The sequence below is a fragment of the Erinaceus europaeus genome, chromosome 2 (assembly GCF_950295315.1).
Source record: "Erinaceus europaeus chromosome 2, mEriEur2.1, whole genome shotgun sequence".
Classification (NCBI taxonomy): Eukaryota; Metazoa; Chordata; class Mammalia; order Eulipotyphla; family Erinaceidae; genus Erinaceus; species Erinaceus europaeus.
Window position 1 is genome coordinate 6,924,904 of NC_080163.1, and position 25,728 is coordinate 6,950,631.

The window sequence follows — 25,728 nt, forward strand, 5'->3', positions numbered from 1 at the left end:
CTCTCCTCCTCTCTGTCTTCCCCTCCTCTCTCCACTTCTCTCTGTCCTATCCAACAACGACAACAGCAATAATAACTACAACAATAAAACAACAAGGGCAACAAAAGGGAATAAGCAAATAAAACAAATATTAAAAAAAAAAAGAATCAAGTGGTCCAGGAAGTGGTGCAGTGGTAAAGCTTTGGACTCCCAAGCATGAGGTCCCGAGTTTGATCCCCGGCAGCACATGTGCCAGAGTGATGTCTGGTTCTCTCTCTCTCTCTCTCTCTCTCCTCCTATATTTCTCATGAATAAATAAAATCTTTAAAAAAAGGAGAGAATCAAGAAATTTACTGCAAAACATTTAATTCTTTATTAAATGGATAACCTCCAATACACACACGTTCACCTTACAGAAAACAGAAACAGTACACCATTCCGAAAGGGACTCAGGGAGCCAGATGCAGAAAGGAGTCCCAGGAAGCAGCCGGGACGAGGGGACTGGAGGAGGTCACGCCTCTGGCCCCCTGGCCTCGAGAAGGCCCGGCCCGGAGCCGGCTGGAGCGGCCCCTACAGGCATGTCCTCCCCTGGGCGACAGATCCTCAGGCCGCTGTCATCCATGCAGGGATTGGAAGGAGCAAAAAACGCCCGGAGGGGCTCTTCCATGCTGATGCTGGAGAAAGAGTGGATCCGAGCCCAGCTGCTCACATCATAGAAGGTCACGCTGTGGAAAGTCATGTCCAGGAAGACGCCCAGGCGCCGCAGCGGGGAGAAGACCGTCAGAGAGGTGGGCGGCTGGGTGCTGGCCACGTACCTCCCATTCCTCAGCCCCACCGTCCAGAAGCCGGTGTGCTCCGACAGGTCCCCGGCCACATGGCGCCCCACCGAGTCCATGCACACGCCCACGTCCCACTCCAGGCTGTCCTCCACGTCCACCTCCCAGAAGTGGTAGCCGCTGATGAAGCGGGGGACGCCCAGGACACCGATGGCCTCCAGGAACCGCTGGGGACACCTTGGCCGGCTCTGAGCGGTGTAGCTGGTGTGCATGCTCCTCCGGTCCGCGGAGATGACCAGGTTGTTGTTGGCCGTGTCCATGTCCAAGGTCATGTCCACTTGGGGAGAAGCGGAGCCCTAGGTGAGTGCGGGCGCTGGCCGCTCCTGCCTCTAGCCCCCTGCTCTGCGGGTCTGTGCGGCCGCTGCCTCCAGGCTGCCCGGACTCCCCGCACAGGCTCCGAGCGCTCAGTGTGTAGGCCGCACCCGCCAAGGGCCCCCATGTCAAGATGCAGGCCCAGAGGTAACCGACTGGCTTTAAAAAAGTTTTATTTTCATGAAAGAAAAGAAAAAAAAAAGAGAGAGACCCCACCTTCAAGAAGCTTCATGTACGGTGAAGCAGGTCTGCAAGAGTCTCTCTCTGTCTCTTCCTCTCTCTTTCTTCCCCTTCCTCTCAGCTTCTGTCTCTAGCCAATAAATAAATAAATAAAATGTTAAAAAATGAAATATAAAAAATAGGGAGTCGGGCAGTAGCCCAGCGGGTTAAGCCCACTTGGTGCAAAGCGCCAAGGACTGGCGTGAGGATCCCGGTTGGAGCCCCTGGCCTCCCCACCTGCAGAGGAGTCGCTTCACAGGCGGTGAAGCAGGTCTGCAGGTGTCTGTCTTTCTCTCCCCCTTTCTGTCTTCCCCTCCTCTCTCCATTTCTCTCTGTCCTATCCAACAACGACAACATCAATAACACCTACAACAACAATAAAAAAGACAACAAAGGCAACAAAAGGGAAAATAAATAAAATTTAAAAATATATATATAAATAAAATGTTGGGGCCAGGTGGTGGCGCACCTGGTTGAACGCACATGTCAAGTGCGCAAGGACCCAGGTTCGAGCCCCTGGCCCCCACCTGTAAGGGGAAAGCTTCACAGTGGTGAAGCAGGGCTGCAGGTGTCTGTCTCTCTCCTTCTCTATCACCCCCTTCCCTCTCAGTTTCTGACTGTCTCTATCCAGCAAATAAATAAAGATTAAAAAAAATGTTAAAAATTAAAAATCTCTTTCTCTCCCCCTCGGTCTTCCCCTTCTCTCTCCATTTCTCTCTGTCCTACCCAACAATGACACCAATAACAGCAACAATAATAACTATGACAATAAAACAACAAGGGGCAACAAAAGGGAATACAGAAATAAACAAATATTACAAAAAGAAAAAGGAGGAAGTGAGGCATCAGCCTGTCACACAAGACAGAGCCCTGCTGGCTGTGCCGCTGCCTGGCCTGCAGGTGGCGCAGGAGCCACATGCGCTTTTCTTACAGGCGGGAGGTTCCAAGGCTGTTTGGACTCCGGTTCACTTATTTATTTTGGGCACACAGAGAGAAACTGAGAGGCAAGGGGAAGACAGAGAGACAGACGCACACCCCGTTGAGCGCGCGGAGCTAAAGGATCCAGGTTCGAGCCCCCCCCCCCCCGTCCCCACCTGCAGGGGGAAAGCTTTGCGAGTCATGAAGCAGGGCTGCAGGTGTCTCTGTCTCTCTCCCTGTCGCCCCTACCCTCTCGATTTCTGACTGTCTCTACCCAATAAATAAAGATAATTTAAAGAGAAAGAGAGAGGTCAGCAGCACTGTTTTAGCGCCCTTGCAGGGGGGGGACCGGGGCCTTGAACCCCACTCACTCCAACACTCCAACAGGTGCACCACTGCCCAGCCCCGTCCCAAGCTGTTATCTCCTTCTTCCCCTCTCTCCACTTGCCACTTTCTTTTTTCATTTTTATTTTTGTCACCAGGGTTACCCCTGGGACTTGGTGACAGAAAGGGGCATCCATCGTTCCCGGTGGCCACTTTTTCTTATTTCTCTCTCTCTATGATGTATTTTTACCAGAACTCTGCTCAGCTCTGGCATACGGTGGTGCTGGGAATAAACTCTGGGGGTCTAGAGCCTCAGGCATCTCTTTCTGATGGGACTGAAAGAAACTGAAAGAAACTGAGGGGAGAGAGAGAGAGACATCTGCAGCACTGCTTCCCTGCTCTTGAAGCTTTTCCCCTGCAGGTGGGAACAGGGGATTTGAACCCAGGTCCGTGTACAAGCTAATATCTGCATTTTACCAGGTCTGCTACTGCCTGGCTCCTTAATAGGTACATTTTCTTTCTTTTTTTTTTTTTTTTAAAGCCAACACCGAGGTTCAATTCCCGGCACCACTACAAGCTAGAGCTGAGCGGCACTCTGGGTAGAGGGATGGGGAAGAAAGAGAGAGACTTGATGTGTGGACGTAGTGTCTTGGAGCGGAACACACTCTCCTGACCGAGACACCAGAGTTCACAGGTTCAGTCCCCGGCCCTGCCCGTCATTAGCCAGAGCTGAGCAGGGCTCTGCTGACCCCTCCTATTCATCTACATAACGAGAGGAAGAGAGGAAGAGACCTCTCCGCTGCTCTGTGATGCCAGGGGGAAAAGGGGGGTCTTCACTGAGTGGCCTGTGCCCACCCCCTGTGCCTCTAGGAAGCAGCTACAATCCAAGCCCACAGGTGAGAACAGCAGGTCTGAGGAATAAGCTGACCTCCTCTGAGAGTCCCAGGGCCCGGGCTCAATCCCCCCAGCAGTGCTCTGGGGACAAAGCCAAACAGGCCAACTCACTTGGGGTGCAGCCTCCCCGGGGTGCTGGGCTGACTGAGCCCCTCACCCCCACCCCCGGTCAGGGCTCCTACCTTGGAACCTTCTCAGGTAGCGGTCCATTAGGGTGATCCTGTGGGCACAGCGGAGACACGGCAACAGCCAGCGGGTCCTGGAGCGGCTGCAGGGTGGGGGAGGTGGGGGGTGACTCACAGGCCTGGCCGCGTGTGTGCGGGCACTGGTATTCTCTCCTTAGGAGTCTGGAGGTGAGGCCTTGGGCTGCTTGGTCACACCCCCCCCATTACCGGTTCACTCAGATCTAGAGACAGAAATATGAGGACCCAGAGCTTCTAGTGCAAGATGTCCCTCCCACGAGGGGTCTGGGCTTGACCCTGTGCTGAGTAGGCCCTGTGCCATGCCATGAGTTCTCTCTCCAGCGCTAGACTACACTGTATCTATTATAAGTCCTTATATATTTCAGAACGTTAAGATTTTAGTTACAAAGCTCCTTTTTATTTATTTATTTATTCATGAGAAAGATAGGAGGAGAGAGAAAGAACCAGACATCACTCTGGTCCATGTGCTGCTGGGGATTGAACTCAAGACCTCATGCTTGAGAGTCCAGTGCTTTATCCACTGTGCCACCTCCCGAACCACACAAAGCTTCTTTGTTGTACAGAAAAGTCCTTATTTTAAGTTTTATGCTTCAACTTTATTATTTTTTATTTTTATTTACTTTATTTTAATGAGAAAGAGTCGATAATGAAGGATACTGAGAGAGAAAGAGACCAGAGCACTACTCAATTCTGGTTTATGGTGGTGCTGGGGATTGAACCTGAAATCTCAGAGCCTCAGGCTTTTAAGGCATTCACATAGACATTATGCTATCTCCCTAGCCTCTTAACTTTATTTTATTTGATAGAACAGAGAGCAATCGAGGCGGAGGGAGAGCGTGATAAAGGCGGAGAGACATAGAGACGCCTGCAGTCTTGTTTCACCGCTCATGAAGCTTCCCCTGCAGGTGGTGGCCTGGGGGCTTGAACCCTGGGCCTTGTGCACTACCATCCGGCCTAGGGTGCAGGAGCTCAGAGCAACACCTCACTCACGGCCCCCCTCCCAGCCCACAGGAATGCTGGAATCCCTCTCAGTGCTCACCACACAGCAGGAATCAGATGCTGGGAGCAAAGCGGCTGCAGGCACCAGTTCTCTGGTGAGGCCCGCCGGTGGATGCTCTCCCTCACTCTCTTATCTGCCTCTCTCTCTTTTTAAATTATTCATTATTGAATAGAGACAGAGAGAAACTGAGAGGGGGGAGGGGAGACAGAGAGGGAGACAGACAGAGAGGCACCTGTAACCCTGCTTCACTTGTGAAGCTTTCCACCCGCAGGTGGGGACCCGGGACTTGAACCTGGGTCCTAGCGCACGGTAATGTGAGCACTTAATCAGGTGCGTCACCACCTGGCCCTGCTCTCTGCCTCTCAGAGAGAAAAAGGAAATAGTGGTCCGGGAGGTGGCGCAGTGGATAAAGCACTGGACTCTCAAGCATGAGGTCTCGAGTTCAGTCCCCACGTACCAGAGTGATGTCTGGTTCTCTCTCTCTCTGCCTATCTTCTTCATGAATAAATAAAAATCTTTTTTAAAAAACCCTAAAATAAATAAATAAAATAAAGGGGCCAGGCGGTGGTGGTGCACCTGGTTAAGTGCGTGTATGACCATATACAAGGACCCAGGTTCGAGCCCCTGGTCCCCACCTGCACGGGGAAAAGCTTCACGAGTGGGGAAGCAGGGCTGCAGGTGTCTCTCTGTCTCTTTCTCCCTTTCTAGGCACCTTCCCCCCCTTCTCTCTCAGTTTCTCTCTAGTCTATCTAATAAAATAGTTTTAAAAAATGTTTTACATAAGGGGGGGGGAGATATCACAATGATTATGCAAACAGACTCTCAGGCCTGACTCTGGATTCCCAGGTTCAGTCCCCTCTGCCATCACCACAAGTTACAGCTGAGCTTTGACCTAGCACGTTATGATCGGGCCCTCCTCAATCGCTATCGAACAGGCCATGGCCGGTGCGCCGCTATGTTCCATCGCTGGGGAGCCAGAGACGACCCGAACTGCCCCTGCGGCTCCAGACAGACTATGACCCACATAGTCAACGACTGCCACCTCTCCAGATTCAAAGGAGGTCTCGAAACTTGACATCAGGCTCAACCTGACGCTGTTGACTGGCTACGGAAGAAGGGCAAACGCTAGAAGAACAGCTGAGCAGTGCTCTGGTAAAAGAAAAAAAAAAGTTAGCGGCTGGGTCAAACACAGCAAAGAACAGCACTGTCCAACTGAGTTATTCTGCTGGCTTTTTTTTTTTTTTTTAATAAGAGGCAGTCTCTTTCTTAACAATTATTATTTTAATTTATTACTGGATAGAGGCAGAGAGAACCGAGATGACAGGAGGAGATAGAGAGGGAAAGAAAGAGTCAGAGAGACACCTGTAGCCCTGCTTCACGGCTTGTGAAGCTTTCCCCTTGCAGGTGGTCACTGGGGCCTTGAACCCAGGTCCTTGTTTGTTGTAATGTAAACAGGTGAACCACTGCCTCCCCCCCATCTTTCGGAGTCTTTCCTGGGGGCAGGAGCTAGGTCAGCCAGGGGAGAGGGAGAGAGAGAGGGAGAGAGAGAGAGGGAGAGAGAGAGAGAGAACTGCTTTACCCTGCAGGAGGGTGTGAGTCCCAGTGCTGTGAGGCAAAGGGACACTTCGAGCTGTGGAGTCTCCCTCTCCTGCCCCTGTCTGTACCCGTCCCTGTCCCTTTCTGTCTGCTGGGAGCGATAGCGTCCATCCCCCGGTGTGTGTGAGTGGCGAGTGGTGTGTGAGGGCTGAGAACAGAGCAGGAAGCGGGTTTCTCCACTCACCACAGCGCGAGCGTAACAGAGGAGGCTGCAGAGTCCAGCTCGCTGCCTGCCGGCCTGCCTGCCTGCCTGCTGCCTCTCCGTCCATCTGTGTGTCCATGAGTCCGCCTCTGCTGCCTCTCCTCCCTTCCTCTCGGCTTCAGCAGCTGAATTTATTCTCTCAAATCAACAGCAAACACGTGGGCTGGGGAGCCAGCCTGATACAGATCCACCTCACAGGCCTGAGGCTCCACAGGCTGCAGGTTCTATTCCTGGCAGCACCTCCTGCTGGAGCTGAGCAGTGTTTTGGCCTCTCTCTCTCTCTCTCTCTCTCTCTCTCTCTGTCTCCTCTCTCCTAAGTGAGCAAATCCAAACACCCTGTGGCCTGGGAGGTGGCACAGTGACTCAGCATGAGGTCCTGGGTTTGATCCCTGATACCCCCTCAGCTGTCTCCCCTCCACCTCTCTCTAAGTAATCAGTCAATCAATCAACCAATCACCAAAGCAATACTGAAAAAACCAAAGAGCAGTAGGAAGACAGCCAGCTGGTAAGGAGCAGGACTTGTATGCCTGAGGTGCCTAGTTCAATCCCCGGTGCTGCTACTACCACAGTGCTCCGATGTCTCTCTCTCTCTTTCTCTCTCTCTCACTCATGTGAAACTCTGTCTCCTATGAAATAGAGAAACTAGATTTTTTTTTCTCTTTTGTTGCACGTGCTTTATTGTGGTAGTTATTTTTTTTCTGGTTTATTTTTATTATTATTATTTTTTAATTTTTATTTTTTAATTTTTTTATTTAAGAAAGGATTAATTAACAAAACCATAAGGTAGGAGGGGTACAACTCCACACAAGTCCCACCTCCCAATCTCCATATCCCACCCCCTCCCCCGATAGCTTTCCCATTCTCTATCCCTCTGGGAGCATGGACCCAGGGTCATTGAGGGTTGCAGAAGGTGGAAGGTCTGGCTTCTGTAATTGCTTCCCTGCTGAACATGGGCGTTGACTGGTCGGTCCATACTCCCAGTCTGCCTCTCTCTTTCCCTAGTAGGGTGGGTCTCTGGGGAAGCTGAGCTCCAGGACACATTGGTGGGGTCTTCAGTCCAGGGAAGCCTGGCCGGCATCCTGGTGGCATCTGGAACCTGGTGACTGAAAAGAGAGTTAACATACAAAGCCAAACAAATTGTTGAGCAATCATGGACCCAAAGCTTGGAAAAGTGGAGAGGAAGTATTAGGGAGGTACTCACTGCAAACTCTAGTATACTTCTGCTTTCTTACTTTGGTGCCATACTCCAAACTCAGTCAATTTCTGCTTTGCGTTTCTACTTCTTTTTTTTTTTTTTTTTTTACATGCATAACATTCCCCAGATTCCCATTTAGCAATACAACCCCCACTATTTCATTCATCATTTTTCATGGACCTGTATTCTCCCCACCCACCCACCCACCCCAGAGTCTTTTACTTTGGTGTAATACTCCAATTCCATTTCAGGTTCGACTTGTGTTTTCTTTTCTGATCTTGTTTTTCAACTTCGGCCTGAGAGTGAGATCATCCCATATTCATCCTTCTGTTTCTGACTTATTTCACTCAACATGATTTTTTCAAGGTCCATCCAAGATCGGCTGAAAACGGTGAAGTCACCATTTTTTACAGCTGAGTAGTATTCCATTGTGTATATATACCACAACTTGCTCAGCCACTCATCTGTTGTTGGACACCTGGGTTGCTTCCAGGTTTTGGCTATTACACATTGTGCTGCCAAGAACATATGTGTACACAGATCTTTTTGGATGGATGTGTTGGGTTCCTTAGGATATATCCCCAGGAGGGGAATTGCAGGGTCATAGGGTAGGTCCATTTCTAGCCTCCTGAGAGTTCTCCAGACTGTTCTCCACAGAGGTTGGACCAATTGACATTCCCACCAGCAGTGCAGGAGGGTTCCTTTGACCCCACATCCTCTCCAGCATTTTCTGCTGTTACCTTTTCTGATGTGTGACATTCTCACAGGAGTGAAGTGATATCTCATTGTTGTCTTGATTTGCATTTCTCTGACAATCAGAGACTTGGAGCATTTTTTCATGTGTTTCTCGGCCTTTTGGATCTCTTCTGTGGTGAATATTCTGTCCAAGTCCTCCCCCCATTTTTGGATGGGGTTATTTGTTGTCTTGTTGTTGAGTCTGGTAAGCTCTTTATATATGTTGGTTATTAAACTCTTATCTGATGTATGGCATGTAAAGATCTTCTCCCATTCTGTGAGGGGTCTCTTGATTTGGGTAGTGGTTTCTTTTGCTGTGAAGAAGCTTTTTAATTTGATGTAGTCCCATAGGTTTATACTTGCCTTAGTCTTCCTTGTAATTGGATTCGTTTCATTGATAATGTCTTTAAAATTTATGCGGAAAAAAGTTCTTCCAATATTTTCCTCTAAGTATCTGATAGTTTCTGGTCTAACATCCAAGTTCTTGATCCACTTGGAATTTACTTTTGTATTTGGTGAAATACAGTGATTCAGCTTCATTCTTCTGCATGTTTCAACCCATTGTTTCCAACACCATTTGTTGAAGAGACTCTGCTTTCCCCATGTAATAGTCTGGGCCCCTTTGTCAAAGATTAGATGTCCATAGGTGTGGGGCCTCATTTCTGGGCTCTCAATTCTATTCCACTGGTCAGTGTGTCTGTTCATGTTCCAGTACCAAGCAGTTTTGATGACAATGGCCCTATAATACAGTTTGAGATCTGGGAGTGTGATGCCTCCGGTTCTGTTCTTTTTTCTCAAGATGGTTTTGGCAATTCTAGGTCTTTTCTGGTTCCAGATAAACATTTGTAGCATTTGTTCTATTCTCCTAAAAAATGTGCTTGGGATCTTGATGGGGATAGCATTAAATTTGTAGATGGCTCTGGGTAATATATTCATTTTGATGATGTTAATTCTTCCAACCCATGAGCATGGAATATCTTTCCACTTCTTTGTGTCTTTTTCAATTTCTTTGAGTAGTGACTCATAATTTTCAGTATACAAGTCTTTCACTTCTTTGGTTAGGTTTATTCCTAGATATTTTATTGTTTTTGTTGCTATAGAAAAAGGAACTGATTTCTGGATTTCAATTTCTTCTAACTTAGTGTTTGCATAGAGGAATGCCACTGACTTTTGAATGTTAATTTTATAGCCTGACACATTACTGTATTGCCTGATGATTTCCAAAAGCTTCTTGCTGGATTCATTAGGTTTTTCCATGTATACTATCATGTCATCTGCAAATAAGGAGAGTTTGACTTCTTCTCTTCCAATCTGTATTCCTTTAATTCCTTGCTCCTGCCTGATTGCTATGGCAAGAACTTCCAACACTATGTTGAATAGTAATGGTGATAGTGGGCAGCCCTGTCTAGTACCTGATCTGAGGGGAAAGGCTTCCAGTTTTTCACCACTGAGTATGATGTTGGCTGTAGGTTTGCTATATATAGACTCCACTATCTTCAGGAATTTTCCATCTATTCCTATTTTTTGTAGTGTTTTGATCATAAAGGGATGTTGTATTTTGTCAAAGGCTTTCTCTGCATCTATTGATATGACCATGTGGTTTTTGGTCTTGCTTTTGTTGATGTGGTGGATCACATTGATTGATTTACTTATATTAAACCAACCTTGCATGCCTGGGATAAACCCCACTTGGTCATGATGAACAATCTTTTTGATATACTGCTGTATCCAGTTGGCTAGAATTTTGTTCAATATTTTCGCATCTATGTTCATCAGAGATATTGGTCTGTAGTTTTCTTTTTTGGTTGTGTCCCTGTCTGCTTTTGGTATCAGGGTGATGTTGGCTTCATAGAAGCTGGCAGGGAGTATTCCAGTGTCTTCAATCTTCTGGAAGACTTTTAAAAGTAGAGGTATTAGTTCTTCTTTGAAAGTTTTGTAGAATTCATTTGTAAAACCATCTGGTCCAGGACTTTTATTTTTGGGAAGATTTTTGATAACTGTTTCAATTTCATTAGCTGTGATGGGCCTGTTCATGTTATCCACTTCCTCTTTACTTAGTTTTGGAAGTTGGTAGGTATCTAGGAAATCATTCATTTCTTCCAGGTTCTCTAACTTGGTGGCATATAGTTGTTCATAGAAGCCTCGCATGATATGTTGAATTTCTGCAATGTCTGTTGTGATATCTCCTCTTTCATTTACTATCCGATTTATTTGGGTCTTCTCCCTTTTTTGTTTTGTGAGTCTGGCTAAAGGTTTGTCGATTTTGTTTACTCTTTCGAAGAACCAACATTTACTTTCATTGATCTTTTGTATGGTTTTCCTATTCTCAATGTTATTTATTTCTGCCCTAACTTTAGTAATTTCTGTCCTTCTGGTTGCTTTAGGGTTCCTTTGTTGTTCTTCTTCTAGGTCTTTAAGATGTGCAATCAGGCTGTTTATTTGTGCCTTTTCTTGTTTCCTAATGTGTGCTTGTATAGCTATGAACTTCCCTCTTAGGACTGCTTTAGCTGTGTCCCAAATATTTTGATAGCTTGTGTCTTCATTTTCATTGAACTCTCGAAACATTTTGATTTCTTCCTTGATTTCCTCTTTGACCCAGAAGTTGGTAAGAAGTGTACTGTTGAGCTTCCACATTTTGGCACTGTTACTAATCTTTTGTTGATTGTTAAGTGTTAGTTTAATTCCACTGTGGTCTGAGAAGATGCTTGGGATGATTTCAGTGCTCTTGAATAGGCTGATGCTGTCTTTGTGGCCTAACATATGGTCTATCCTTGAGAATGATCCATGTGGATTTGAGTAAAATGTGTATTCCAGTTTCTTGGGATGAATGACTCTGAAAATGTCCAATAGTTCTAGTTTATCTATCTCTTCATTTAGCTCCCTTATGTCTTTACTGATTTTCTTCCTGGATGATCTGTCAAGTTGAGATAGTGGGGTGTTGAAGTCCCCTACTATGATTGTGTTACTGTTAATATATTGCTGTAGCTCTTTCAGTAGAAGTTTGATGTATTTAGATGGCTTCTCATTGGGTGCATAGATGTTAATAATTGTTAAGTCCTCTTGATTGACTGATCCTCTGAGCATTAAGTACTGTCCATTCCTATCTTTTTTAATCTTATGTATTTTAAAGTCTATCATGTCAGATATGAGAATAGCTGTTCCTGCCCTTTTTTGTGGGCCATTGGCTTGAATGATAGTTTTCCATCCTTTCACTTTAAGTCTGTGTTTGTCTTGTTGCGTTAGGTGAGTTTCCTGTAGACAACATATTGTTGGGTTGTGTTTTCTGATCCATCTTCCTACTCTGTGTCTTTTAATAGGTGAATTCAGGCCATTGACATTTATTGATATCAAAGATTGAAGATATTTTAACGCCATTCTTGTAGAATTTTAGAGTGTTTTGATATATGTCCTATTTGTGGTGATCTGGTTGTTTATAGGAGACCTTTCAGAACTTCTTTCAGGGCAGGCTTGGTGATGGTTGCTTCCTTCAACTGTTGCTTGTCTGAGAAGGTTTTGATGCTTCCATCTAGTCTGAATGACAGTCTAGCAGGATATAGTATTCTTGGCTGAAAGCCTTTCTCATTGAGCACTTGATAGATATCTTGCCATTCTCTTCTGTCCTGTAGTGTTTGTATGGAGAAGTCTGCTGCTAATCTTATGGGTTTTCCTTTGTAGGTGACTCTTTGTTTTTCTCTTGCAGCCTTGAGGATCCTTTCTTTATCCTTATTCCTTTCCAATCTAAGTATGACATGTCTTGGTGTCTTTAGGTCTGGGTTAATTCTGTTTGGGACCCTCTGGGCTTCTTGAATCTTTATGTCTTTGATGTTGTCTAGACTAGAGAAATGTTCAGCTATTATGGCCTGGAGAATGCTTTCTTCCTCTCCTTCTCTTTCTTCCTCTGGTAAGCCAATAATGCGTATATTGTTTCTTTTGAAGTCATCCCATAGGACTCTGTTGTTGTTTTCAGCATCTCTTAATCTCTTTTTGAGATCTCTTACTTCTTTTTTAGTTGTCTCTAATTCATCCTCAATCTTACTAATTCTGTCTTCAGCCTCATTGATTCTATTCTCTCTGCCCTCTACTGCTTTCTGGAGTTCATCTATTTTGTTGCCCTGCTTTGATACTGTTTTAGCTTGTTCAGCTAGTTGCCTTCTTAGCTCAGCGATTTCAGCTTTCAGCTCTCTAATAACCATGAGATTATTAGAATTTTCTTCCATATTCTCATTTGTTGTTCCTGCATTTCTGATTAAAATTTTTTCAAATTCTTTACTCACTCCTGTTATTATTTCCTTAGCTAATGTTTGGCTGTTGAACTCGTTGTTTTGTGCTTCACCCTCTGGAGGACTTTTAGCTGGACTCTTGTCCTGGTTCGAGTCACCAATATTTTTTCTTGTTGTTTTAACCATTTTATATAAGTTAACAGTTTTTTCAATCCCTGAGTTGGAGTTCAGTGGTGTAATAGCCTTTTTTTTTTTTCCCTGTAGGCTATGGGAGCCTGAGGGCTTTTAAACTATCAATAGGCTTCTTAGCTTAATCAATGACTCCTGACCAAGAGATAAAGCAGGGTGTGGCAGAGATAATCCAGTAGTTATGCAAAGAGACTTTCACAGCTCCTCAGCTATGCCACCGAGGTATAGGTCTTCTCTTGAGTTTCCCGGTCAGATCTCTGTACCCTGCTGTCCCTCCCTGTTGCTGCTCCAGATTCTGAGGGTAGTAGCAATGGAGACTCAGAGTTGCACTTAGTGAGTCTCTGGGGAGTCCTTTCCTCCCTTCAGCTGTCCCCTTGTTGGTGGAGCAGACTGGAGGTGGTGTCTCCACTGACAAACTGTCGAACTGTTAGCAGTCACTTAATCTCTCCTTAGGCCCCTCTCTCCTCTCTGTCACCAGCCACGCGTGTTTGTACTCACGGGTGATTTACTGGGTTTCTGTGGTCATTCTAGTCCTGTCTTGTTTCGGTCCGGGTGGTCTCCTTTGGTATTCCTAGTTGATCCAGGAGAGGAGAGGAGAGGAGAGAAAGCGATCTGCTGCTCGTAGCTCCGCCTCCGGAAGTCTTGTACTTTAATGTTTATTTTTTAATAACTTATTATTTTTATTTTTTGCCAGAGTACTACTCAGCTCCGGCTTATGGTGGTGCGGGGAAATTGAACCTAAATTTTGGGGCCTCAGGCATGAGAGCCTCTTTGCATAACCATGATGCTGTGTAATACCACCTGCTTGTCTGCTTATTAGACACTGCTCTCAGCTCTGGCTTACGGTGCTGGGGAATTTGGGGCCTCAGAGCCTCCAGCATCAGCGTGTCTTTGCAGAACCGTCATGCTGTGCCCCGGCCCTCCAGCTGTTTTATTGGCAGAGGCGACATCACAGGCGGCTGTCAAAGTCCAAGCAAGTCTGTACCGAACTGAAACAACTCATCCTTTTTGTGTAATGGCGGAGGGCACGTCACGTCTGCTGTCAAAGTCTGAACCGACTGGAAACTACTACAGAGCAGGAAGTTCTTGACTAAACCAAAGCTATTTGTTTTTAATTACTTTGATAATTTGAGGACTTATTGGCTATACTGCAAATACACAACTATTACCTGGGGACAATAAAGGAGATCCCTGGGGAAGTACATTGTGACAACAATTATGACAGTGAGTGTGACAAGACTAAAAAACGGCCTTGGAGCAGAAGCTGCTGTTCCCATTGGGAGGCTTTCAGAAAAAGAGCCACTTATCAGCACTACAGCTTCTCAGTCAGCTGGACTCAGACCAAAAGCTTGTAGCATGAGTGGCAGACTGTGATCTCCATCTAAATATAGAGGCCCGACTGCTTGCCCTCCCCCACTAACACCCTGCCTCCACTTACAGGCATCCGTGATGAGTACTAGGCTGTGCAGTTAAATAGCTGATGTTAGGATATATGGATAGAAGTAAGCAAACTTTCATTAGCTAAAAGTCAGTGAACTTTCATATCTGCAAAGGTTAACCAGAAGAGAGCCCCCATGGCGTGTGCTTGCCTTACAGCAGAAGATTTCTTTAGGTGGACGGCCTACTATGATCTAGTTAGGCCCAGCCAAGAATGGGTTCAGAAGAAGAGCTATTAGATTTAGCCCCAGAGAAAACTGTGTATTCATACAGAAGGTCAGAACAGGGAGATGGTCAAAACACAGAGGGAATTTTCAAGGGGAAATTTAGACTAATCCTCACCAAGGAAACTTTCAAGGGAAGATTTAGGCCACCCCAGACCCAGGAAAGTTTCAAGGGGATGTGAGAAATAGCCCAGCTGGTTGTAGCCTTTTCATTGCTGCCTATCAATCCAGTCTGACTACAGACCTCTGACTTTTACATGTGTACGTGACTACAACCGTGCCTTGTTTTTCCTCAAAATTAGCTTCGACTTCGAAGCCCCTTCCTAAATCTCCCATTCCCATTATAGCCACATTGTAAACTCAGACTTCCTGGCCAGAAGCCCCTTCCTCAATCTGTCTTTCCTAGTCTAGCCACATTGTCCTGGCCAGAAGCCCCTTCCTTGCACTTCCTTTCCCACTATAATCCCTCCTAGTATCTACCCCACCCCCTTTTCCTGAACGTGGTTAGTTTGTGCACCAATTTCCTCTTACCAAAGGGGAAGAGGACAGGTTCTTCCCATGTCCAGTGTGCATAAAAAGGCCCTGAAGATTGCCTTTGGTGTGCTTGCTGGCTTACACCCTTACACACACACACACACACACAGACACACATATGTAAAACTTTTGCTTTGCTCATGACTCTCAGTGTCTCAGTCCTTGTTTGAAGGCGTAGGCAGAGTGCGTTTTGCACTGTTTCCCACAGGGAGATCAGGATGCCCCAGACCTAGGGAACTTTCTAAGGAAAACATACCTATAATAATAATAATAATGTTGTTTAAGGTTATTCCTGATGTTAATGAAAACAGTTATATGTGATGTCATCTGTATCCTTGATGTTAATGAAAATAATCTTACATAATGTCAACTACCTCCAGGAAAAAAGTGTTTCAATAATAAACCTCTCCAGACAGAGGAGAGAAACGCCTCTCTCCTGCACCTGAAGCAGCTGACATGTCTCTCACTTCATTCATCTCGCTGACTCCCCCTTTCCTTCGGGGACTCTGAATGACTTTAGCCCAGACTGGTTCCCAGCATTTTATTTAGTTTATTTATTTATTTTATAATTTTTAAATATATTTTAAAATATTTATTTATTTTCCCTTTTGTTACTCTTGTTTTATTGTTGTTGTTGTTATTGATGTCATTGTTGTTGGATAGGACAGAGAGAAATGGGGAGACGAGGGGAAGACAGAGGAGGGGGAGAAAGACAGACACCTGCAGACTTGCTTCACCGCCTGTGAAGCGACTCCCATGCAAGTGGGGAGCCGGGGGCTCGAACTGGGATCCTTCCATCCCTGCGCTTTGCACCACATGCGCTTAACCCGCTGCGCTACCGCCCAACTCCCTATTTTATAATTCAAAAAAAAATTATTTTTTTCCCCTTTTGTTGCCCTTGTTGTCTTTTTATTGTTGTAGTAGTTCTTATTGTTGTTGTTATTGATGTCATCATTGGATAGGACAGAGAGAAATGGACAGAGGAGGGGAAGACAGAGAGAGGGAGAGAAAGACAGACACCTGCAGACCTGCTTCAACGCCTGTGAAGTGACTCCCCTGCAGGAAGGGAGCCGGGGGCTTGAACTTGGATCCTTATACCAGTCCTTGCGCTTTGCACCATGTGTATTTAACCCGCTGCGCTATTGCCTGACTCCCTATTTATTTTTAATTGTTTTTTAATTTATTTGTTATTGGATAGAGACAGAGAGAAATTGAGAGAGAAGGGGAGATAGAGAGAAAGAGAGACAGAGAGAAGCCTGCAGACCTGCTTCACCACCTGTGAAGTGACTCCCTTGAAGGTGGGGAGCCGGGGGGTCGAACCAGGATCCTAACTGGTCCTTGCATTTTGCGCCACGTGCGCTTAACCCGCTGTGCTACCACTCGTCTCTTCTTTATTTTTAAAATAAATTCTTGTTGCCCTTGTTGTTTTATCGTTGTAGTTTTTATTGATGTCGTTGTTGGACAGAACAGAGAGAAATGGAGAGAGGAGGGGAAGACAGAGAGGGGGAGAGAAAGACAGACACCTGCAGACCTGCTGCACTGCTTGTGAAGCGACTCCCCTGCAGGTGGGGAGCCGGGGGCTCGATTCTGCGACCCTTTTTAAATACACTTAAAACCAGTACCTCAGCCTGTCAAGAGAGCCCACCTGAACATTGTGTATGGTCCCCAGGTCCAGCCAGGCCCACCACAGACAAGGAAGCTTCATTGCTATGGACTCTTCTCTCTCTCTCTCTCTTTCTCTGAAAAAGTCAACGAGAATCTGTGATGCCCAACAAAGACAAAAACAAAACAAAACAAAAACCAGCTCCCTGAAATGTGGGGTGGTGCCTTGGTGTCTGTCTTCTGTCTACCTATCAATCTGTCTGTCTATCTGTCTGTCATCTATTGAAAAAAAAATGTGGCCCAGAGGTAGCTCAGTGGTAGAGCTTGGAACTTGCAAGCAAGTATGTGTCCTGAGTTTGATCGCTGGCAAGGTGAACACAGAGTGCTGCTCTGGTCTCTGACTCAGTCCCTCTACCCATCTCAGGACAGCAAGTCCCAGAAAGTAAGAGTGTGCCTGGAGCGGTGGGGGTGTGCCCTTGCAGAACACCAGTAGGAACCCTGGTGGCAAAAATCAAAGAGGAATTGGGCTTGTGCAAGGATGTGGGTTCAAGCCTCGGGCCCTCATCCGCAGGGAGGAGGCTTCATGAGTGTTGAAGCAGGGCTGTAAGCATCTTTCTTTCTCCCTCTCTCCCTGTTCTCTCTCAATTTCTTTGTCTTTTTAAAAGGAGGAAATGAGCTTCCTGGGGAGTTGGATTCATTGTGCAAGCCCAGTGATAAAAATGGCAGTAAAAAAAATTTAAATTTAAAGATATTTAAAAGAGTGGGGGAGATAGTGGTTATGAAGAGAGCCTCTCGCACCTGAAGCTTTAAAATCCCAGGTTCGATCCCCATGCGCCGACATAATCCAGAGCTGAACAGTGCTCTGATAAAATTAAATAAATTAATTAAAAAGGAGGCTGGGAAGATTTCATAAATAATCATGCAAAAAGAGGCTCTGATGTTCAGGTTCAAACCCCAGCATGGCCATTAGCCATGTCGGAACAGTACTCTGGAAAAAGGAAATCTATAGATCGAGTCTGGGTGGTGGGTGGTACACCCATTTGAGAGCCCATGTTCTTCAGTCTAACGCTCTCCCAACTGAGCTATTTCGGCAGGCGAGAGCCCATGTTCTAATCACAGGGACAACGGTTCGAGCCTCCGGTACCCACCTGCAGGGGGAAAGCTTTGCAAGTGGTGAAGCAGGGCTGCAGGTGTCCCTTTCTCTCCCCTCTCTATCTTTCCTTTCCCTCTTGATTTCTCTCTGTCAAATAAATGAACCATTTTTATAAAATTAAAAAGCCAAAATTGATCTGGTAGGTAGGAGGCACAGTGGATAAGGAGGTGGACTCATGGGCAAGGCTCCTAACTCGACCCTCAGCACCGAATGTGCCACAGTGATGCTCTGGTTCTCTTTCATTAATAAACAAAACTTTAAAAAAAAATCTTTGGGGCCAGGTGGCAGCACACCTGGTTGAGCGCACATGTTACATGCTGCAAAGACCTGGGTCCAAGCCCGCTGTCCCCACCTGCAGGGAGACAGCTTTGCAGGTGGTGAAGCAAGGCTGCAGGTGTCTCTCTGTCTCTCTCTTTTCTGCCAGGCTGGCTTTGCGGGTGTTTCTTCCCAGGCACGTGCTCTCTGGATGGGAGAGAACTGGACCAGAACCAACCTGGGCTGCTGCTTACTCAGCGAAGCGGGAGAGAGAGACAAGGAACTTGTGGCAGAGCGGGAATGCAGTGCAATGCCTTTACTGATCAGAGACAACATATATATATATATATATATATATATCTTTAACCGGAAGTGGCAAGTGGGAAAAGGAAATGGCTAGGAGAGGGGGTGGAGAAAAGAAAAGAGTGAACATAGAAAGCTTCCAGAGCAGCTGTTGCGAAGGTTCTAACCAATGGGATTAAGCAGTACCCTGCAGGCAGGGCGGGTCTCAGGCAAAACAGTGATGATGTGAATAGACCACAGCATCAACGAGGGAGCAGGGCTTAATGCCCAACACTTTCCCCCTCAGTTTTCTGGCTGTCTCTATCCAACAAACAAATAAAGATTGAAAAAAATATTTTAGGGTGGGGTAGACAGCAGAATGGTTAGGCAAAGAGGCTCTCATGCCTGAGGCTCCATAGTCCCAGGTTCAATTCCCCACCCCACACCACCATAAACTAGAGCTGAGCAGTGCTCTGGTTTAAAAAAAATCTTTCAAATAAAATTCCATCCTGGGGCCAGCAAAACAAAGTAGCTAGTTCGTCTAAGTGTAGGACACAGATTTGAGGCTGGCCCCTGCGTCGTTGAATGATGCCTTTGTGCTGTGGTTTCTTTCCCCTTCGCTATGCTTCTCTGTGTAACAATTAATTAATTAGTTAATTAATTAACGTAGCAGGTTGTGGTGAGATTTATTTTTAAAAATTTTAATATCTTTACTTATGTATTGGATAGAGACAGCCAGAAATCAAGAGGGAAGTGGGTGACTGAGAAGGAGAGAGACAGACACCTGCAGCCCTGCTTCACCACTTGTGAAGCTTTCCCTCCACAGGTGGGGGTGGGGGCTTGAACCCAGTTCCTTGAGCACTGTAACATGTGCGCTCAACCAGGTGCACCACCACCCAGCGAGAAGTTTTACAGAGAATCAGGTAGAACGAGTACCATTTGTACTATGAGAGCCAAGAGGAGGTTATTTTTTCTAGAGCATTGAGCAGGGACTGTTGTCTTTTAAAATTACTTTATTTTTATTCGATAGGACAGAGAAACTGAGAGGGTTAAGGGATTTAGGGAGAGAGACACCTGCAGTTCTGCTTCAACTGACTGTGCCACTGCCTGACCCCCTTACTTATTTTTTTAAAGATTTTATTTATTTATTATTTATTCATGAAGAAGATGGAAGGAGAGAAAAGCCAGACATCAGTCAGGTACATGTGCTGACGGGTAGCACAGTGAGCTTCTTGACACGGTGCCAGCGTCGCAGGAAGTTCAGCACGGCTGGACTCCCCAGGTCAAACTGATACCATCTTGCCTTTTGCCGTGTACAGGGCTTGGGATTCAGCTCTGTGTGGTCTTAATAATATTGACCTGTGGCCAGGCTCAGAGCCTGACTAGTAACAAGAGTAATGACAAACCTGCACTGCACTCTGTAAGGTTGATCACAATGGAGCAAGCAATGTCAGTCATGCAGAATTTTTCAGGAGACTCCAAGAGGAAGAAATGTTTCCCCCTTTATCTACACCACTTCCTTTAGTGTTCTCCCTAAAATACAGAGAAAGATTGGTGCTTCCCACAGTGGAGGGGCCACCGTACACAGCATAATTAATAAATGGAAAGTTCTGGTACCTGCCTAGATACAATGGGCCTTTTATTTTTTAAAATTATTTATTATTTATTTATTCCATTTTGTTGCCCTTGTTTTATTGTTATTGATGTCGTCATTGTTGGATAGGACAGAGAGAAATGGAGAGAGGAGGGGAAGACAGAGAGGGGGAGAGAAAGACAGACACCCGCAGACCTGCTTCACCGCCTGTGAAGCGACTCCCCTGCAGGTGGGGAGCCCGGGGCCTCAAACTGGGATCCTTACGCCGGTCTTTACGCTTTGCGCCACCTGCGCTTAACCTGCTGCGCTACCGCCCGACTCCTGACTTCCTTATGTATTTTCATAGAGACGGAGAGAAATTGAGTAGGAATGGGAGAGAGAGAGAAACAGAGAAAGCCCTGCAGCACTGTCTTACTACTTGTGAAGATTTCCCCTCTCCCCTAATGGGGGTTGAACCTGTGACCCTTCACACGGTGGCATGTGCATCTTATCAGGCACACCACCGCTCAGCACCAATTCCCAATTCCTGTTAACAGTGCCCTATAGTTTTCTTTGTAACGATCTTTCTTTTACCTTAAGTGCCAGGCAGTGGCGCGCCTGGTTAAGAGGACACATTACAGCATGCAAAGACCCAGGTTCAAGCCTCTGGTCCCCACCTGGAGGGGGGAAAGCTTCCTGAGTGGTGAAGCCGAGCTGCAGGTGTCTCCCTGTCTCTCTCCCTCTCCCCTCTCAATTTCTCTGTCTCTACCCAATAATAAACAAATAAAAAGACTAAACAATGATCTCTGGCCTTAGCTGTAACATTCACTCCGAGGCACTCCACCCTTTAGGTCCTCCAGTACCTTTTCCTCTTTGTTTGTGTATAGAATGCTACAGCTTTCTCTGCATTTTTTGTAGCTTGTTATTTTAATTTACTAACTATTCCCTATATATATATATATATACATATATATATATATATGTATATATATATATATATTTGGTGGAGTCTTTGGGATTCTCTAGATAGATGATTATATCATCAGCTTGTAGTGACCGTTTGATTTGTTCCTTTCCAATCTGCATCCCTTTCATCTCTTGCTTGCTTGATTGCAGTGGTGAGGACCCCTGATTAGCAGCGGGCAGCCTGGGAGTCCAGCAGTAACCTGGCAAGTTAAGCGCACGTGGCGGCAAGCGCAAGGAACAGTGGGCAGCCTTATCTAGTTACCAATTTTAGGGGAAAAGCTTTCAGTTTTTCCACTTGAGGATGATGTTAGCTGTGGTTTTTAAAATTTTAATTTAGTTATTTATTGGCTAGAGACAGAAAATGAGAGGGGTGGTCCAGGAGGTGGCGCAATGGATAAAGCTTTGGATTCTTAAGCATGAGGTTCTGTGTTCAATCCCCGGCATCACATGTACCAGAGTGATATCGGGTTGGTTCTTTCTCTCTCTCTCTCCCCTCCGATCTTTCTCATTAATAAATAAAATCTTCAAAAAAAAAAAAAAGGAAAGTAAGAAAAGAAAAAGCAAATGAGAGGGGAGGGGGAGCGAGAGAGACAGAGAGACTCCTGCAGCCCTACTTGACAGCTCATGAGGTTTTCCCCCTGCAATGGGGACTGGGGCCTTGAACCAGTGTCCTTGCTCAACCAGGTGCGCCACAGCCGGCTCTGCTGTGGGTTTGGTTTCGTAGGCCCTTTATTACCTTGAGTAACTGTGCTGCTTTTTTTTTTTAATGTACTCTTTTTTTTTTAAACTATGCTATTACCAATTTTCCCCCTCTTCTTTCTCTTCTTCTCCTTCTCCTTCTCCTTCTCCTTCTCCTTCTCCTTCTCCTTCTCCTTCTCCTTCTCCTTCTCCTTCTCCTTCTCCTTCTCCTTCTCCTTCTTCTTCTTCTTCACCAGAGCACTGATCAGCTCTAGGAGGAGAGAGAAAGAACCAGACATCACTCTGGCACATGTGCTGCCGGGGATCGAACTCAGGACCTCATGCTTAAGAGTCCAAAGCTTTACCACCGCGCCACCTCCTGGACCACTTTTGTTTCTTTTTAAAATTTTTATTCGATAGGACAGAGAAAAATTGAGAGGGGAGAGGAAATAGCAAGGGAGAGAGAGACACTTGCAGGCCTGCTTCACCGCTTGTGAAGCTCCCCTCCCTCCCCCCCGCAGGTGAGCTGGGGGATTGAACCCGGGTCCTTGCACTTATTACTATGTGTGCTTAACCAGGTGGGCCCGGCCCGACCCCCATCGTAATAAATACTAATTAAGTCATTTGTTTTTAAAATGGCCTAGGACATTGATGCCTGGACGGCCTCTTCTAAATCTGCTCTCCATGCGGAATAAATCTGGGCTTTTCTCAAACTCACTGCACAGTGTCCGGACTGGGTGCCGGGCCTCTGGCCACACCTGTGCCAGGTGCGGGCAGCCCTCTGCACGCGCTCTGGGCCACCTGGCTCCCACAGGCTGCTGATTGGTCGGACAGCCCCAGGCCACGCCTCCCCCCTCTCTGATTGGCCGAGACTGGGAGGCCCAGATAATATAGTCCAGACCTGGCCGGGTCCCAGCAGCTTGGGGTGCAGAGCGAGGAGGTGGCACCATCCTTTCTCTCTTTCCTTTTCCCCCTTCATCCTCTTGCTTTCCGAGCAGGACTGAGCAGCATGAGCTGCTCTGACGGTCCCGGAGAGTGTCCCATGAAGCCGTCCAGGATGGAGGCCACCTTCACCCACCTGCTCAACCTGCAGCAGATGGCCGCCAGCCAGTACCAGGTGATGGTAAGGACACGGGGCGCCCCGCGGCCCCCCAGCCTCGCCCTGCGCCGCCACGTCCCTCCCCCCTGTGCTCCCGCAGGCCGTGGACCTGTCGTCTTACCACGACATGGCGAAGCAGCGCGCCTTACCCGGCTACTGCTGCGAGCTGCAGGACATGGGCGACTTCTTCTCCGCGCTGAGCAGCAAGAAGACCAGAGACTACCAGCAGCTGTGGGACCTGCTGAAGAAACATGGAGGCCGCTTCTTTCCTAATCTCAGGGTGCGTGGGGGCTGTGGCTGGTGGGCTACGACCCCCAGGGCCTCCCTCCCAGGATACGGGGCGCCCTCAACGCGTGCTTCGGGCCCCACTAGGGCATCGGGGAGGTGGAGGGGTGGCCTGGGTGGTTCAGGGATTTGATCGATTGACTGATGGATTGATTCGCCCCCAGGGTCATCACTGGGGCTCAGTGCCCGCACTGCGAATCCACTGCACCTGGGGCCATTTTTTTCGATTTTATTTATTTTTTGGATAGGACAATTGAGAGAGGAAGAAGATAGGGAAGGAGAGAGAAAGACAGACACCTGCAGGCCTGCTTCACCACTTGTGAAGCAACCCCCTGCAGGTGGAGAGCCGGGGGCTAAAACTGGGATCCTTGCCTGGTTCCTTGCTTCATATTATGTGCGCTTGACCCGGTGCGCCGCCTCCCAGCCCGAGATCGTATTTATTATTGGTAGAGACAGAGAGAAATTGAGAGGCATAAGGGAGAGAGGCAGACACCTGCAGCCCTGCGTCTCCACTCAAGAGGCTACTGCCCTGTAGGTGGGGGCCAGGGGCTTGCACCTGAGTCCTTGCGCACTGCTATGTGTTCACTTAACCAGGTGCGCCACCACTAGCCCCAGAGAGATTTTTTAAATTTAACTTTATGGATTTATTTTTGCCTCCAGAGTTTTGCTGGGTGCAAAACTCAGTGCCTGCACTAGGAATCCACTGCTCCTGGAGGCTATTTCTTCCATTTTGTTGCCCTTGTTTTATTGTTGTAGTTGTCGTCATTGCTGGCTAGGACAGAGAGAAATGGAGAGAGGAGGGGAAGACAGAGAGGGAGAGGGGGAGAGAAAGACAGACACCTGCAGACCTGCTTCACCGCCTGTGAAGCGACTCCCCTGCAGGTGGGGAGCCGGGGGCTCGAACCGGGATCCTTATGTCCGTCCTTGCGCTTTGCGCCACTTGCGCTTAACCCGCTGCACTACCGCCTGACTCCCCAGAGATATGTATTTTTTAATGGGGGGGGCAGCCTCAGTACTCCTGCCTGTGATGTCTTACCAGGCTGTGGACTCCCAGCCCCTGGCGTTGTGGAGATCGGGGTGGCAGCGGCAGGCTGAGGACGTGGCTGGCTCTGCACGGGCTGGGGGAGGTGTTGTGTCCTCTCAGGCTGGTGTGTCAGCTGAGCCGTCTCTGCCGTGTGCAGATTTCAGAGCGGGAGCGGTGCACGGGGACGGTGTGCCTCCTGCAGTACTCCATGGAGCTAGAGAAGCACCAGAAAGAGGCCACCCGGGAGCTGTACACTCTGGCTTCTGACTGTGGAGACATTGAGGTGAGCGCCTCCATTCCCAGGACCCCACCTGAGTGCAGGAGGCCTTCCTGGTGGAGGCAGCTTGCAGCCTGTGGCTTGGGGCCATCCTGGGGGCAGATTCCCTCAGGCCACCAGCCCAGCCCCATTGTCACACTCCCTGGTACTTCCTGCCACAGCCCACGGCTTGCCAGGTGAGAGCTGCATCCCAGAGACAAGCCTTAGGGAGAGGAAAGGGAGGTCTGGGCTCAGGCTCTGACTCCGAGACATGGCTGCCGGCAAAGCCCACCTGGCAGGGGCTGGGGCAGTCAGGTTAACCAGGAGCGGGGCCCTGTGCCGGGGGAGGGGGGAGCTCAGGCGCCAGGCCCTCTCTCCAGGCCCCGAGAGCTGTGTGCAATCGACCCACTACAATGGCACAGCCCCACCCAGCTCACGGTGCCCGGGACCTCACAGCTCCCGCACGTCCTCCTCTCCCCCAGCTGTGTGACATCTTGCGGTCATACGTGCAGCAGGTGGAGAAAGTCCTCCTGGAGATGGAACAGCACCTGGCCACAGTGGAACATCTGAAAGAGACCCATGCCTCCGTGTTCCAACACATGTGAGGCAGCCATCCAGCCTCCTGTCGCGGTAGCGGACGCTCTGTCTCTCCGGGCCGGACTTCACGGGGGTGATGAGGACTCACCGGGTGTGAGGATCGCTGCCGAGCTTGTTCTGAGCACAGGCGTCCGTCCATCCATCACCCGCTCTGGAGTCCTGTCCCCAAGGACTTGTAAATAGTGTTTTTATGGGGCGGGGGGTGGGGGGGAGGCGTTCTGGTGGTTTGTCTTTAATAAATAAATTAAATGCATAAAAAGATGAAATACTGAAAAGTGTTAGTGGGGCTGGGTGGTAGCATGTCTGGCCAAGCGCACATAGAGGTGCATAAGGACCCGCAGTGGGCAGCTTTATGAGTGGTGAAGCATGCCTGAGTGTTTCTTTCTCTTCACCCTCTTTCTCTTCAAATATTTTATTTCTTAATGAGAAACAGAGAACCAGACATCACTCTGGTACCTGTGCTGCCAGGGATCGAACTCAGGACCTCATGCCTGAGTGTCCAATGCTTTATCCACTGTGCCAACCCCTGGACCACTTCTCTCTATCTCCCCTCCCCTCGATTTTTCCTCTATTCTATCAAGTATAATAGGAAAAAAAGGCTGCCAGGAGTAGTGGATTCTAAGTACCAGCACTGAGCAACGATGACCCTGGTAGAAAGAGTGTTAGGGGGGCCGGGTGGTGGCGCACCTGGTTGAGCACATGTACAGTGCTCAAGGACCCAGGTTCGAGCCCCCAGTCCCCACCTGAAGGGGGGACATCTCACAATCGTTGAAGCAGGTCTGCAGATATCTGTTTCTCTCCCCCTCTCAATTTCTCTCCATCCGACCCAATAACATGGGGAAAATGGCCTCCAGGAGCAGTCAATTTGTAGTGCCAGCACCAAGCCCCACTTTGGAGGGGGAATAAAAGTAAAAAAAGGGAAGTTGGGCGGTAGCACAATG

General features: G+C 47.7%; 1 protein-coding gene across 1 annotated transcript; it reads left to right on the forward strand.

Annotated features, from left to right (window-relative positions):
* The first annotated feature begins 1,260 nt into the window (after window positions 1–1,260).
* Window positions 1,261–24,795, forward strand: LOC103124501 (ferritin heavy chain B-like). The gene is made up of 6 exons (XM_007535216.1): window positions 1,261–1,274; window positions 3,459–3,484; window positions 22,525–22,649; window positions 22,726–22,905; window positions 24,092–24,217; window positions 24,673–24,795. Exons 1-6 carry the CDS (start codon window positions 1,261–1,263, stop codon window positions 24,793–24,795), a joined length of 594 nt encoding a protein of 197 aa, XP_007535278.1.
* Window positions 24,796–25,728: the final 933 nt, after the last annotated feature.

Excerpts from the sequence above, each read along its gene's own strand:
- LOC103124501 (XM_007535216.1), top strand. Across the intron at positions 3,485-22,524 it reads GCTACAATCCAAGCCCACAG|GACTGAGCAGCATGAGCTGC; the intron begins GTGAGAACAGCA and ends CTTTCCGAGCAG. Across the intron at positions 22,906-24,091 it reads GCTTCTTTCCTAATCTCAGG|ATTTCAGAGCGGGAGCGGTG; the intron begins GTGCGTGGGGGC and ends TGCCGTGTGCAG.